Below are 16,127 nucleotides of genomic sequence, written 5' to 3'. Positions count from 1 at the left end.
ATTAATTGCATTTTGATCTGTTTCTTTTTCTTCATTATTGCAGTGAATCCAGCAGCCTGAGCAGCAGTGATGCTGGTTTATTTACCAACGATGAGGGAAGACAAGGTACTGAAGCCATACTATGTTTAGTTTAAATTTGTCAATGATGGTAAATTATTTCAGAAAGGGTTGGTTTATTTTTATGGTTTATTTTTATTATTATGGTTTATTTCTTCTTAAGAACTTTTGGGACTGAACTTCAAAGTTTTATTTGTTTTTTAAACCCTGTAAAAATGAATCAGTTTGAAGATAAAAATAATTCACTGCAGAAGTACATCAGGTGAACTGAATGTGAATATTGAATGTCAGATATGTTCATTAACACCAAAATGTATGTGTAAAGTTTGCAGCATTGTGATGATTTTGAAATTGGTATAAAAACATACTACAGTTCTCCCTCTTTTCTAGTATTAGTAAGGGTTCCATTTTATAAAAGAAAGGCCCTTTCTGCATGGACCATTTACAGTGGCCCAGGGACGGCAAAAACGGCAACGCAGCAGTGCCGTCCTGCGGGCCCAAGCGGCGTGAAGGTGCCGCTTTTTTGGAAAGCGCCGCTTTCCCATCCCCCCCACTCACCTCGTCCTCCAGCGTCGATCTGGAGGGCTGCTGAGACCCGCCCACGCTGCCCTCCGACCCCTGGAGGTCGGAGGGCAGCATGGGCAGGTCCCTACAGCCCTCCAGACCGACGCTGGAGGACGAGGTGGGACACAGAAGAGGTGGCTCTGTGTGGATCCGCTTCTTCTGTGCTGGCCTCTGCGGGGGCTGCTCGCACGCTCCTGTGCGAATGGCCCCCTCCCCTCCACCGGCATAATTTCTGCTGGTGGAGCAGTGCCCTTTCCACTGTGCAGAAAGGGCCAAAGAGTGACCACTTTTCTGAGCTTTCCAAGTGAGTTATATCATACATACAAACTTGTACATGTCCAAGTGCACTACATATAATCACCAAATTCTTGAACTTTCTTTTGTTAGAAATTTGTTAAAGCCCAAGATCAGGTACCTAAGCAACTTTGCTCAGAACTAAATCTGAGGAGTTGATGTTTCTGTGTAGGTGCCTTCCACTGCAGACAATCTGAGTTATTTTTTTAAAAAAAAATCTGGGTCCAGCAAGATATAACAGAATTTAAAGGTTAAAATCAGCACCTTGGCTTATGCTCAGAAATGTATATGCATCTACTGTAATTTTGCTGGATTGGAATAATAAGACATGCTGAAAGTTGAGTATCATTTTCACAAACTGTAGTTCCCCATTAACTTCAGCGGAAGCCTAGTATTATGTTACAGTAGTAGTCCAATCTGGAGGTTTTTTTTAAAAAAAACAACAACCCTGAAATCATGAGTATTCTACACTAGTTAGTGTCAGGCAACAGAATATATTCCATTCATTATTAACTTGAACTGTCAACTGATTACTGCTGGTTCTACTTTACATGTAATGGTAAATATCGAGCAACAGCTGTGTGCTGCTACATTATACGTAAAATATAAATATTCAAAACTCTTAACAGTGTGAAACAGTTTATCCAATTCAGCTCTGTTAATTTGAAACTGTGAAATACTGATCCAGTGGAAGCACTGCCTTTAAAAAAAAATCAAAGTTTGAAAAACCCTACAAATCCAAATCTTGTATTTGCAAATTTATGCTTATAAATCTCTTTAGGGAAAAACTATTAAAACTTAAACACTTAAAAAAAAAACACAAAGTATTGAATCACGAGAATCTTCTTAGCATAGTAAGGGAAGAGAGTCAATTATCCTCCTCCTCCTGACTGTACTTGCCCGTACAGAGCCTCAGGGAATCCCTCCTGACAAGCTGCTTCTCTTATAGTATAAGGGAAAGTATAATGTGTATACCTTATTGACCCATCTTACACATGTTCTCCACCAACCACCCCAAGTTCCAAAAGATTCTGGAATCTCAAGACCATACAGTGTCTCACTGTTACAGTCAAGACAACTGTGCTGTCACTCTTCACCTTACATTATGTGTGTAAAGTGCTGTCAATTCACAGATGACTTGTGCTAACCCCAGCAAGGGATTTCAAGTCATTAAGCAGAGGTGGTTTGCCATTGGCCTCCTCTGCAGAGTCTTCCTTGGAGGTCTCCCTTCCAAGTACCAACCCTGCTTAGATTCTGAGATGTGACAAGGTTACACTAGGCTGCCTTCCCTCCCTGCCTCACTTTACTAGGGTAATATATTGTTGTTCGGGCAACAGTCTTTCTGGTAACTATAGGTCTGTGATATCATCCTTGAGGTTACTCACAATACATGCCAGTACTATCACTGCAACCATCAGCACTACACAGAAAGTAAATATTGCTGTATAATGAACACTACAGAGAAAGTAAATGTTGCTTTATAGTGAAAGCAGATGGCAAAAGCATTTTGCAAGAATGGAATAAATTTTGCATGTAACTTTTAAATGTTGATTTAGTGAACTGCACTATGTAAACTGTTAATTTTTGTATATTTTTTTCTTTTAAGAGGCAGTAAAATATTGCTAGATTCTTGGTGATGTAGTACATTTTCAGTTTTTCTAGTGGTATTGTTTTGTTTAATTTAAAATCAGCTTTTTCAGAACTTATTTCTTAAGGAACTTAATTAAACTAATGTTATATGGTTATATCTGTCTGGGATTGCTTCTGCCCTTTTAAATACCATACAGATCATGAAATTGAGCTAGTAATATACAATTATCAACTACAAAGGGTTGGTTTTACAGTTTTATACCTTTTAATTCCCTTCAGGATTTAAGGCTTGTTTATCGTTAACGTGGAAGGTATAGTAATTTGAAATGGGTTTCTCTACAGTTGTTACCACAAGGTTAGCTAGTTTATTATTTTTCACATTTCTGAACTGATTGTGAATTGTTACAGTTTCATCCTCTTAGTTGTCACGCTAATAAATGTCATACTCTGAATAGAGATACACTGGAAGTGTAACTGTTATATAGCAGTAAAGGGGAACATGATTATGACTGCAAGTGAAACTTTGGATAATAAACCTGACTACCTTCTTTTAACAAGAAATGTTTGTTAACGTAGGTGATGATGAGCAGAGTGACTGGTTCCATGAAAGTGAGCCTGGCGGTGCCTGTGGGATTACTGGGATCATTCCCTGGTGGGAAAAAGAAGACCCGGCTGAACTGGAAAAAGAGTTGCCTGATCCAGTCTTTGAAAGTATCCTAACGGGCAGTTTCCCTCTTATGTCCCATTCAGGCAAGAGAGGTCAGCAGTGTTTAAAAGGCAGAATAATATATCTTAAACTTGTTAATGATAGGTGCTACAGGATCGTTAATAAAAACTAAGATTTATCTTAAAGCAAATAAAGTTGACAAAAGTATCTAATATACTCTGAAACATTAATCCTTTGTGTAACTATTAAGGTGTTGAACAACATCACATCAGTCAGATGGATGTATGGGCAGCTTTTCCTAAAATTGTAGATAAAGTTTATAACAGAGGTCTCAGAACTTCTTAAATTTCTGTTCCTTTGCCTTCACAAGTAGTCCTCTTCAGTAGATACCAGTTCTCATTCTTCTGGACTGTTATTTGATGATGGAGTCTCTCTCTCTCTCTCTCTCTCTCTCTCTCTCTCTCTTAAGTTTAAAATGTTCATATCATGTTCTCTCAGCATTCATGTTTTAAAAAGCTAGGTTTTATCAGAGAAAAACACTGATTAAAAACATGTTTGCTAAGAATGGTATTACAATGTCATCATTAAAATTATTTTAGAAAGCATCAAAACATCAGCATAATAGCAAAATAATTCGGTAGAGAGGGCAGAAATAACTTCCACTGGTTTTCAGAAATTATTTTTACCATTTGTAGTCTATGTCTAGTATGTAGCATATGAATACAGTAGAGGTGTGACTGGTAAGCTTAGCAGGGCTAAGTTGCCCCCCTTTTACTTTTGAAGAATGTGCCTGCATCTACATTAGAAAAAAATTATCTTTGTAATAGAAGTATCAGATACAAGTAGAGTTATGTGAAATTTATATTTTCAGTGAGATCTACCTTTTGAAACTATATCATATACTGTTGGTTTTACAGTCAGATAATTTTGAGAACAAATACAAAGTCTTTGTTCTGGCTGCATGTATGTGGTACTTCTAATGTGAAAGGGCTTGTTAAATTGGATCAACAGTTTAGTTATAAAAATATTTCTCCCAATGAGAATGAGGTTTATTTCTGAGATTGGTTCCTGTCCTGAAAGGGACACATTACTGTCCCTGGCATGGAGCAAAAAGGATAGAGAACTAATGGTAGTGGGATATGCTGAGCAATGGCATGGTGAGCATTGAATGCCTGTGGCTCATCTATATTGCCACTTACAAGCCTTACCTGTTGGCCAGCCAGATCAGCTGATTGGTGTCAGCTAGGAAGACCAAGTTGGAGAAATCCCGTCTATAGCCCATATTTTCAGAAAGTGGAATGGTATGGTATAACCCAATGGGCTATATATGTATATAAAGTCCAGTTGATCCCAGAATCGGATCTCAGAAGCTAAGTAGGATTAGTACTTGGTTGGGGGACCACCAAGGAAAACTCTACAGAGGAAGGCAAATTACACCCACCTCTTGTTCTCATTTGCTTTAAAAGCTGGGGTCACCATAAGTTGACTGCATCTGGACTTTGTATACATATATGGCCCATTTTTGGGGAGAAAGCGGAGCCCTATGCAGGACAGCATCCTTATGTACAGGCAGAGTAGGTTTCCTGTACGACCATATAGGAGGGGCCCTTCAAGGGCTTTAAGGGTAAGTCTCATGGCTACTTCACCTAAGGGTTGATGTGAGCAAGGGGAGTGACTCACACTATTTACTGACTTGAGGTAACCTTTCTCCTGGGTCTCCAGAGCATTAAGGAGTTTGCTGTCATCCAATAGATTTCAGTTACATCAGAAAGTCTTCACCAGAGCTCTGGAAAATTGATCAGAAACAATAACAAGGAAAGCTGTGTGGTCTGTTTTAAGCTAATCTGGTGTGTTGGTTTTGTTCTTTCTTTCCCATGGTTTGTCCCTGCAGCAGGCACAGCTGTTAGTGTTACCAGTTGTGTTTAAGCAGAGCTGTAATTTGTAATAATGTTTTTTAGATTTCCAGACAAGATTTAGCCATCTTCATGGAATGCCAGCAAGAAGCATTAAAAAAGCTACAGGAAATTCAACAGCAATGGTAGGTCGAATCTCATCTTGCATTAAATTATATTTCAACATTAAATGATTGCATTCTAAATAATTATTCTTCGTGGATAATTGAAAATAATTTTCTTTCAAGTTACAAATGAGAGTGGTGAGACTTGGTTCTTCCAGTATTTTTAATACTCAGTTCTCCTCTCAGAACTGTATTATTTCATCACACCCAACATCACTGTTCTTCTTGAAAGACAAATTAACAGTATTAAGTGTACTGCCACTGTATGTATTAAACAATGTACTTTTAATTATGGAAATACTTCCTGGTGTCTTTTACCCAAAAGTCATTTTTGGTGTTGTAGGAAAAATGAAATGCAAACTATACAGTTTATCCTTTGCCCATATCAGTGGTTCAATGTTAGAGCCATTCTTAATAAAATTATGTAAGGGATGTAAGAAGTATTTTCAAAAATCTTTGGAGTCCATTTTTAGTAACTAAGGAAATGTTTTGAATTTGTTCAGGAGCAGCACTATTTAACTGAATAATCTGTTTTAAAACCTTGACCTATGAACTTTATCATTAGGTGATCATGAATCAGATGAATGGTGTCTAGTTGCTAGTTTCATATCTCCCTATTTTTATTTTTGGTTCACTGCTTGCTTGAGCATATCTGGGATTTGTAGCCCATTTTCCAGGCTTATTGCAATCTCAGTCTGGTATTTTATAGAAGCTATTACAACTGATAGGTTAACTTCATGGTATTGATGATACATGGCTTAACCACACTAAAAACTGCTATCCCCCTATAAATTGTAAAAAGGTGATTAACTTTCAATTGATGGAGATATACTATATCTGTGTATACATATAATGAGAGTCTAGAGTTGTTTTCTCGTACAATGTCTCACAGACTTACCCTGTCTTCTGCAGAATACATTGTGGATACCGTAATAATGTTCCATATACAGAAATATTTTGGAGTGTTAAATAATTTTCAGAAAGCAGGATATATTTGAGTAATCAAAACCTTGCAGGGTATATTACGTACTGTGTGAAACAATTTACTGATTCACCTTGTGGACATATATCTTTGAGAGGGCGATACGCGCTTTATGATTTTCTCTATAGTTTTTGTGTGGAAAATATTTAATTGGATCACTTTCTTTACATTGGCTTCATGCTGGTATAAAATAATAATGCATTCATTGTACCTCCCCAGCCACAGAGTTTGACTAGTATTTATAGGTATGTAGTACACCAGTTTTATAGAAATGATGAAGAGATCTGTCTGCATAGTTGGACAATTGTACAGTTTGGTATTGGCTACCATTCCCAGTGTTCTGCTATTCATGCTACCTGGCAATATTCTTGTTTTTCCACAACTCTACCAGTGCATTTGCTTGGAAAATTTGACCTGTTGAGGCAAAGCACATGTGCTTGTTTGCTATCACTGAGTAACTTTTAAAGATAATCTTTGAAGTGCTGAAATCCAATGGCAAAAAGGGAGAAAAAATTGGAATACCTATGACACCTTGTAATGCAGAACAAGAAGTAATTACTGCTATTAGATTGTTAGATTGAAAGCAAAAGAGCTTTTAGAGAGATTAATCTCATAAGAAATTGCAAATGTAACTCATTGAACAGAATTGGGATGATGACCTAATTTTTTAAACACAGATGAGATTTTGATGCTTACTTGATACTTGTAAAGGGAAGATAGTGCACATTCTAATGAGGTGCTGCACATGCACAGACAAGATCATGAGGTACCTGTGTTGCTTCATAAATGTAGGCTGCCCAGTAGTATCCTCCTCAGCAGTATCAGCAACTATGTACACTGTGTCAACTGCAAGAATCTGTTGCGTACATGGAATATCTCTTACTGGCAGATCACTGATTGTAGCAAAGAGATTAGACCAAGTAGCTTCTGTGCAAATTTGCCCTCAGAAGACAGGTCCTCCAATAGAGTCTTCAAAAGAAGAATCCATCTTTGCTCATGGTTGATCAGTGACCATAGCTTCATGACTAACGAGGACAGGAATTCCTAAATTCCTAACTTTATTTCCTCAGATATCTATACAATGAAATGTGGAGCTGACAACTTTCTATTTAAAACAATATAATGGCTTGGAGAGAGCAGGTACCATTCACAACTGGAAGCTGTTTCTGTTATGGGTGGTTCTTCCCCTCCCCACAACATCCCTGCAGTTCATCAACAATATTGTGTATTCTTTTGGAGAGCCCCATGGTTCTCGAGAAACACAAGGAGCTGAAGTTGAAAAGAGGAGAGAAGAAAGCCTGATTTGACAAGCTGTCATCTGTTGTTCTGTGGATGCCACAGTAGTTGTTCGTTATATCAGGTAAGGGAGTAGGTAGTATTTTTAAACTTAGGTCAGTTTGCATAGTACATGAGGAAGGACAATTGAGCAATGGAGATATTTGCCTAGAAGCCTTTTTAAAAAGCTATTTTAAAAGAAGGTTAGACAGATACCTATCGAACTCTTTAGGTATAGGATAATCTAACATTAGATTAACTCAGACTAAAACTGGGCTAAGTAATATTGGATTTAGTAACTCATCGCTGGCAACTTTAAGACACCTTAAAGTCAAAAGCTCAACTTTAGTTCTGACCTCAAGACACCTTAACTGGACCACTGCTTTTTGATCACTGATATTCAGTGGCTTGTTGAACTACATGTGGCTCTTCAATTTGTCAGCTGTGGCTCTCCCAAACATTGTGTTCACAGTACAGTGTCCATTGCTTGTTTCAAGAAAGCAGGCAAGGCCATTGCCCTGTGAGGCTTTTTTTTGGGGGGGGGGGGCATTGGTACCCACCTTGAAACAGCTGCTGGAGGTGGGAAAGGAGAATGGGCTAGTTGCAAGCCTCAATGAGAAGCCTAAACCCTTTATACTTTTCTCACCACTGCCCCCTGCCAGTACGAGACATGGCAGTGTTGGCCATCTTGCTCTCACTTGTGGGCCTTGTGCTTGAGAGAGAGAACAAAGACTTTAAGGGAAGTAAAGCATGCACAGGTTCAACAGTAGTGGGGAGAGTCAAGCCTGCATGGTCAGAGGTACCGTTTTAATTCAAGAGGTAATAATTGCATATTTCATACCAGTAACCATATTGTTAGTGCTTGTTTGGTGTGACGGCATAGCATAGTCATGTGGCTTTTGGTCAACGTTATGTTAATTGTAAGTATGACTCTCTGCAATCTGTAGAATTACTACTGCTGTTTTAGATACATTTCTTTCCTGGATCTGTTTTATGTGTTTCAAACATTAAAACACTGTAAAATATTATAGTGCTCTTTATTCACTGAAAGATGGGTGAATTCTTCAATTCAACTACAGGATTCACCCAGAGCATCAAGTAATGCAGAAAAATGTTACTATGTGATAGTGGGTAAATGACTTTCCAGATTTATAATTTTCTAAATGATAGAATTTCATTTTTGTCTAATGAACCAGTGTGAAACATACATCCAGCACATTGTCTTCAATGCAGTAGTATTAACTTATCAGTAGCTGATGTTAATTAATGTTTTATGTACTTTCATCTCCTTCAGTGAAGTAGTCTGCTATTGTAATAGTTCAAAAATGTTAGTATGCACTGAATCTCCCGTAACTACAGCAGTTTAAAGGATGTTCTCAAAGCAGATGTAGCTAGTGACTGAGAATCTGCAAAGAAGTGAATTCAGAACCCCCTATTTCAATTCTCACTCTGTTATGAAACAACCCTAACCCAAACATACCTAGATTCCTAAGCTGCTCCTCATAGGCCATGGAATCCATACCTCTTACTATTTTTGGTTCCCCTTATTTGGACCCATTCCAGCTTTCAATATCCTTTTTAAATTGTGGTGCCCAGAACTGGACACAGTATTCCAGGTGAGGTTTGACCAATGCAGAATAGGAGACTGTTTTGGCTACTATAGTAGTCCGTTCGGATCAAGGGCTGGATTTATTTTTATTTTATGTTTTGCCATCAAGTCACAGCTGACACATGGTGACTTTTGGTGGTGTTTTCAAGGCAAGAGACATTCAGAGGTGGTTTTTCCATTACCCAACTCTGCGTCACAACCCTGATGTTCCCTGGAGGTCTCCCATCCATATACTTGCCAGGATCAACCCTGCTTAGCTTCTGTGATCTGATGCAGGGCAACAGCCCCCAAATAATAGAAATACTGTCAGCCATGTCAAACAAGATCATCAAACATATACCTCCATGAACTGGAAATAGAGTTTTTATTCCTTTCAACCTTTTTGTGAATATAAAGTGCATCCAGCATGTGTTGTGTGCAAACATATCAACCTACTCTTGTGCACAGATGCCTCTTGCTGGCTCAGTGTGAGTCTTTATGCCACTTGCTGATTTTGTCTATCATTGGTTTTTTAAAACATGTACAATACTTTAATAAGAATCTCTATTATGAAAGTTTTTATTTCTGATTTATTAATGTTGTCTCAGACTTTCAGTTCACAGATCAGAATACTATAGTGTAAAAGCTATATATTTGACATGTGCATTCTTTTATATAGATTTTGCTATATCCAGTATTGGCTATCGCTAAAACTGTATAACTTTTTTTTAAAAGAGAAACCCTTTTGGGTTTGATGGATTTGTACCCTTCAGAGGGAAACAAAACACTAAATATTTCTAATCCTGCATTATTTACCGCATGGGTGGTTAAAATGCTACTTTAAGTCTCATAAAATTTAGAGGAAGAAATCTGCCAACTGTAGCAGAAATTAGATTTAGGAAGAGAGGTACAGAGTCAAAATATTGCTACAGAATTAAATGTCAAAAATCTTCTTTAATAGTAGATATATAGTTCACAGTGTCTGGTTATGATTAATACATTTAATCTAAATCACTGAAAGTTGCTCTCTCCTTTTCCATAAAATACAATAGGACACAAATCAGTTTTACTGTAGGTGGATAACAATTGGAAAATAATGCATCTTCCCGCCCAATAAATTGTCAGTTATACCTTTTAACTAAAATCAATTTATCTTTTGAAAATTTATTGCAATTTCTAATAATAAATCTTCTCAAATGTTTATTCATTTGCTGCTTGATACATTTGTGCCACTTTTGCTATGGTCTAATGTTTTTTTCTTTTGATTCATTGTAAATTAGAAAATCTATTTTGAGTCAATTTTCTAGTTAAGAAGTTAAAATCTATACTGTTTGTGTCCTTTACACATTTTAATACCCTTGAACTTGAACTTTGGTATATTGCAATATATTTTGATCATAAGGTGATTAAAATACTTTCTTTTGTAACTTGTTGAAAAGGGGCCAAGCAGCAAAGCAAGTACTTATAAGATGATTGGAGATTTTTTAAAAAAATTGTAAGATCTTGATTCTGTAAGAAAATGAAACAAAAAAACAAATGAACAAAAACATGCACTTCCAGAAACTGCAGATGAAAAGGAATGTCTTTTTGCATGTGTACTTGTGAAGCACATTCTTTTGTCATATTTTGTCAAAGGCAATCACATTAGGATTACAGCTGGACACATCACATACAGAGAAGTATTTCAATCTTGTGGCATTATTTTTCCTCACTTCGAAATGTTTAGGATAGCTGCTAACTTTGTAATCATTTAAAACACTGAGACTAATAAAATATTGCCCTCCCAATGACTTACCAGTACATCATTCAAATAATTCATCTGCTGTCACTTTTAATAAATTTCTACAGAAAAAGTAGACCGGGAAAATTCAAAGTAAAAGGTAGTACAACCAGTATTAGATTCTCTGTGCTTCTACAACACAACTTGTAGTCCAGAATACTGTAAAGTTTGGGATACTCAAAGCACCCACAAATGATAGAATATAAATCTTGGGTCTTTCCATTGCATTGAATCGGAAACCACTTGTTGGCCAGGGAGCTTTTGTACATACTGTAGGTCTTCCACATATCAAAAAAGTGCTGAATTCTAAAGATAGTGATGGATGGTTCCACTAATGCTAGTGGGCTTAGAACAGGGGTAGGGAACCTGCGGCTCTCCAGATGTTCAGGAACTACAATTCCCATCAGCCCCTGTCAGCATGGCCAATTGGCCATGGCTTAGAAGGATAGCTGCTTATGACAGCAGGACTACTCCAAGTATTATCCAGGCCTATTCAATGGGGTTTACTCTCAGGAAGGCATATTTGGAATTGGACTGTGAATAACACAGCAAGGTATGGTGTACACATTCTAGAGAATGAAGCAGAGTGCTGAGTTGGTAAAGTAGTTCAGACTAAGGTTAGTGGGAGTGATGGAAAGTGCTGTCAAGTTGCAGCCAACTCATGGCAACCTTGTGCAGTTTTCAAGGCAAGAGACCAAAGTGATTTGCCTATTTCTGCCTCCATAAAGACACCCTGGACTTCCTTGGTGGTCTTCCATCCAAGAACTAACCAGGGCTGACCTTGCTTAGCTTTCATCATCTGGCAAAATCAGACTATCCAGGGCCCCACAAATAAGTGGGTAAGGTTCCAGCCTAGTCTTTTTCCTCTGTGCCAGTTATCTAGTTGAAGAGAGAAACATTAAAAAATGTGATTTCCCCACCTGTGGTCTGAAATGGTATAATCCATTCTAGCATTTCAGAATTACGCCACCTTTGTCTATTGCATGTATAAATGGGTAGTAATTTTTCTATTGCATGTATAAATGCAGCCACCGTCTAAGATAATTTTGATAAGACTTGTAGATTCAGTAATTGATGTTGTGTGTAATTACTAGCCATTATACAAATGTCAGAATACCTAATCATGTTTTGTTTTCATTATAGACGTCAGAATGTTGACAGTCTAGGGAGAATGTTAGAAAACACTTCAAAGACAACTGGGAAGAAAAAACATTACATAATAAATACACTAGATGAAGTTTGGGCATATTGGTGAATCTGTTTAGTTGAAAATATCTTGGGTGTTGAAATGATTGATATCAGAGGTAAAGAAATCATTTGCATGGAAGCATTAGAATCCATTAATTTTGCTAATTATGCAGTGAAGAAAACATCTGTTTTCTTCACTAAAGAGCAGACATTAATTACAGGTCTTACCTGTTCGTCTAAAAATAGTGTCAATATGTTCAGTTTTCTCTCTTCAATTTGTTGATTTTTATGGACAGTCTTATGCCATTATAAAGTTGCCAAGACCTCATTAATAAAGTAATTTTCAAACAAAGTTACCATAGCCCAAAAAAAGGAAATAATATATTGATCCATTTATAGTTTCCCCAGAGTATTTTAGAATAGAATAGTCATCTTTTAATCCACAAAATGTCTATTTCTAACTAGAGTTCTGCGTGCAAAAAACTTATAAGTACAACTGTAAACTTAGGGAAAGTCACTTGTCAGACAGTATACTGTGGCATGTAATACAGGTGAAGGAGAATATTAAAATGTATAATCTCTGTATTGCAATGTATTATTAACTTTTCAGTTTCTTATCCATCTTGAAGTAGTCCTTTTCTCAGATAGAGATACTACTGTTGGTAACCCTTGTCTAGTATTTTTGTCCCGGCAATATATATGTTTTGTAATTATGAGCTGAGCATTCTTGTTATCTTTTACAGAAGAAAACCAAACCCAGTTTGAAAATGTCTCCAGTCTTATCCATATTTTTTAAAAAATAGTTGAGGATGAGGTCCATTTGTGCTTCAGATTACTGTGTTAATGAAACTGGAAGTGGCCAACTTCTCGGTGCATGTAGCCCAGAGGTATCAAATATTCTTGATTTTCACAAAATGGTAGAGTGACAGAACTTGTTGGCTGTTTTGCTATGCTAATCAATTCAGAAAAAAGACCAAACACAACACTGGTTTAGAGAAATGCTGTTATTACCAGCCTAATTAAAAATAAACTCCTACAGTATTCATTTATTTCTCTAGCAATATGTTCAAACATACCCACAGCTTGGGAAAGGAGGGACTTTATGAACTCGTTTGACCTCCTTAGTATATCTGAGAGGATTTGTCCTGGCAGGTCCATCTCTGAGGAGGAGATCATTGAAGCCTTTAATGACCTCTCTCTTGGCAAGATGCCTACTACAGATTTCCTTGGAGCAGATTTTTAAAGCTTTTTTATGCACCCCTTAGCCCAGAGGTCTTTTAAGTAACTAATTCTGAGAAAACTGTAGGTGTCTTGGATTATCTGAAGTATCTCCTTATTAAGAAGGGTGAAGATCCAGTGTTCTGGCCAGTTTCAGTCTTTGGTTTTATCCAAATAAATACAGAAATCAAGCTTGCAAAACATTATAGGATTGTTTTGTTCCTGTGCAATCTCATGGGGGTAGGAGGGGAGTTTACCAAATGGCAGCTATTCACAAAACTACTGTTGAATTATTCTTTCTGTTTATGAACCAAAGCAGTGTGATGAATGGCAGCTAATTATATTTGGTACTTTTGTGGGGTGCTCTGTCTGGCACATCCCACTCTTTCATGCTCAGTGTGTATATGAGATCTTTAGGTGATAAGGTACCTTGATCTTCAGGATGTTAATGGCATGTAGATCTGTTCAATCTCTGTTTCTTTTAATAATGGCTGTTTCTGTATTTGTGTGTGATTTCCTTGCAGGCAAGACTGAAGATGAATCCAGAAAACATCAAGGTACATAGCAGTGAAAGTAATATGTATCTTCTTTGGTGCCAATAGGGCCTGTTTCGCATGGGCCATAAAGACTGGCATGGGGCCAGTAAAAACACCGTTGTGGGGGAGGACTTTGCACCGCTGCCACTGCTGGATGCATTCCCTCCACAATGGCATTTTTTGGACTTGCTTTTGGAAAATGCCAGCATCCACTCAGTGCCGAGTGAACGGCACTGAGTGGATGCCGGTGTTTTCTCCATGCTGGCGCACATCTCCTGTTACCTTGTCTCCTTGTCGACGTCACTCTGGAGAGGCCAGTGGACACACCTCCTGGCCTCCAGCCCTGAAGGCGTTACCATGGTCATGGGGGTGTGTCCTCTGGCTTTGGCGGCCGGGAGACAAGATAACGGGATCTGTACCAGCAGGCACCGTGCGAACAGCCCTGGGGAGTTCACCGGCGTCAAGTGTGCTGGTGCACCCCCACTTTTGAGGCCGATGCGGAACCGGGCTAGAAGAATGCAAATGTTTCAGATTTTGGCTAGAACTAGATGTTATTCCAAATGCATGACTGCAGCAGAAGCAGGTGTGTGTTGTTCCTCTCACCTGCAATTTGTAATAATTCAAGGTATAATACCATGTCATAGTAGCACATTGCGATTCTCTACACTACACTGCTACATGTTGATTTGAAAAGATGCAGAAATTCAGAATCTGTTGTGTATGTTTTCTTTTGCAACTCATGGCTGGAGGCGGGGTGGCGGAATGAAGGGATGAGAGAGCCAACCCAGATGTCAAAGCTTGAGATCTGGCAGCTGTCACTGATACTTTTGTCACTTCCACATAGAACCACTGTTCTACATGTTTTCATAAATTGCCTTTAAAGAATGTTTGGAGACTTCAGGTAGCAGTATGAAAAACCAAGATGCAAACATAATCAGAAGTACAATTATTCCAGTGGTCCAGAGTCTGTACTGGTCTCCAATAATTTTCCAGAAAATAGTTAAGGTGCTGACTGAGACCTTTAACAATTTAGGCTGTGTAACTAAAAGGGCATGTTGCCTTCTTTGTGCTCTTGGGGTCCCTTTGGTTGATGGTTTATTGCCATAACAATCTGTACACAAAGTGCAAATGCTGGAAGCAGATAGAGGTTTCAGCATCTCTAGAGCTCCCTTCTTGATGTTCACTACCATACTAGACTACCGGTACTAGAAAACTGTGATGCTTTTATGTTTAGGCAAATTTTGGCGACTAAGATCTAGATTGCATTCCATTGACAGGGACTTGGTTTTGTTTTTAATTTGTACAGTTCATTGGTGTGATATGAGATATTATAAGTAAATAGAATAAGCTAGTAGGGTGATGGTTTTCTTTTTAAAATTGCAAAAAAATTTTTTACTCCAGATCCCAAATCTCTCATAAAAGGCAGAATATGCGTCCATGTAGAAGTTATTGTAAAAATCAGTTACTTTTGTGTTTTCTTGTTCCTATTTTGTGCTATACCCCCTCCTTAAATTTCACTGGATGTGAATGTAAATGTTAAGTATAACAAGTATTCTGATGGTGCACAGTTAAAGTATTTAAATTTAGAGTATTATATTTATACTATTGTATTATTTCCTATCCCTTCAACCATAGATTGGTAAGATTTGGAAAAAGGAAAAAAATGAATAAATTATTGAATATTACAACTACTTAAAATATGTGGAAGAAATTTCAACCAATCCATATCATTAGAAAACAACAATTTCAAGGTAATATAATTACTAGAACATTGAATGTCAGGATTAACAAAAGATTCCAATATATCACATCTAGCTTTAACAAACAGGGACAGTTTAACAACAGTTTCTATTGCTCCAGAAGCACCACAACATGTTCTTTCATCCAAGGAATGGCTTTAAGCCTTCCAGTGTATTTGGCTGTTGAAAGGAAATTGCATCCTGCTAATAAAATTACATGCCTGTATTTAGTGCTTTGTATAGTTATCAAATAGTGGGAATATACCTATAATACAGAGGAAAACACTTCCTATACAAATCAGTAACCAGGCTGGACCATTCTTGCAATAAAATAACTGTGCTTATTATATTGAATAATTAAATAATTAGAAAATTATGAAGGTGGCATGTTCAGTTTGCCAAGCCCATTCATCGTATGATGTAATGTTGAGCACAATAAAGCTGATTATATCTCATTTAATATGACTGTGATTTAAGCTGCCTCATTGTGTATAGGAGTGCAGTTGCTTTCTGTGCAAGGACTGTGCAGTCCATCTAAGTTTTAAAATGTTCAGGGAGAAGAGTGAATCAAATAATTTTAAATTTGCAATGGAGGTGTGCATCCCATGATCCTGTGGTATCTTGATATTAAA

At 37.5% G+C, this 16,127-nt stretch overlaps 1 protein-coding gene across 1 annotated transcript in view; it reads left to right on the top strand.

Annotated features, from left to right (window-relative positions):
- Positions 1–16,127, top strand: part of GPATCH2 (G-patch domain containing 2) — a 79,517-nt gene that overhangs the window by 15,260 nt on the left and 48,130 nt on the right. Inside the window, exons 3-6 of the mRNA XM_048504859.1 lie at positions 44–105; positions 3,082–3,264; positions 5,131–5,210; positions 13,745–13,777. Of these exons, the coding sequence (XP_048360816.1) occupies positions 44–105; positions 3,082–3,264; positions 5,131–5,210; positions 13,745–13,777 (358 nt within the window). The remainder of the gene's footprint in view (positions 1–43; positions 106–3,081; positions 3,265–5,130; positions 5,211–13,744; positions 13,778–16,127) is intronic.

The sequence above is a fragment of the Sphaerodactylus townsendi genome, linkage group LG01, assembly GCF_021028975.2.
Source record: "Sphaerodactylus townsendi isolate TG3544 linkage group LG01, MPM_Stown_v2.3, whole genome shotgun sequence".
Taxonomy (NCBI): Eukaryota; Metazoa; Chordata; class Lepidosauria; order Squamata; family Sphaerodactylidae; genus Sphaerodactylus; species Sphaerodactylus townsendi.
Note: the sequence above shows the minus strand (reverse complement) of the source record. Positions and strands in the feature narration are given on the sequence as shown.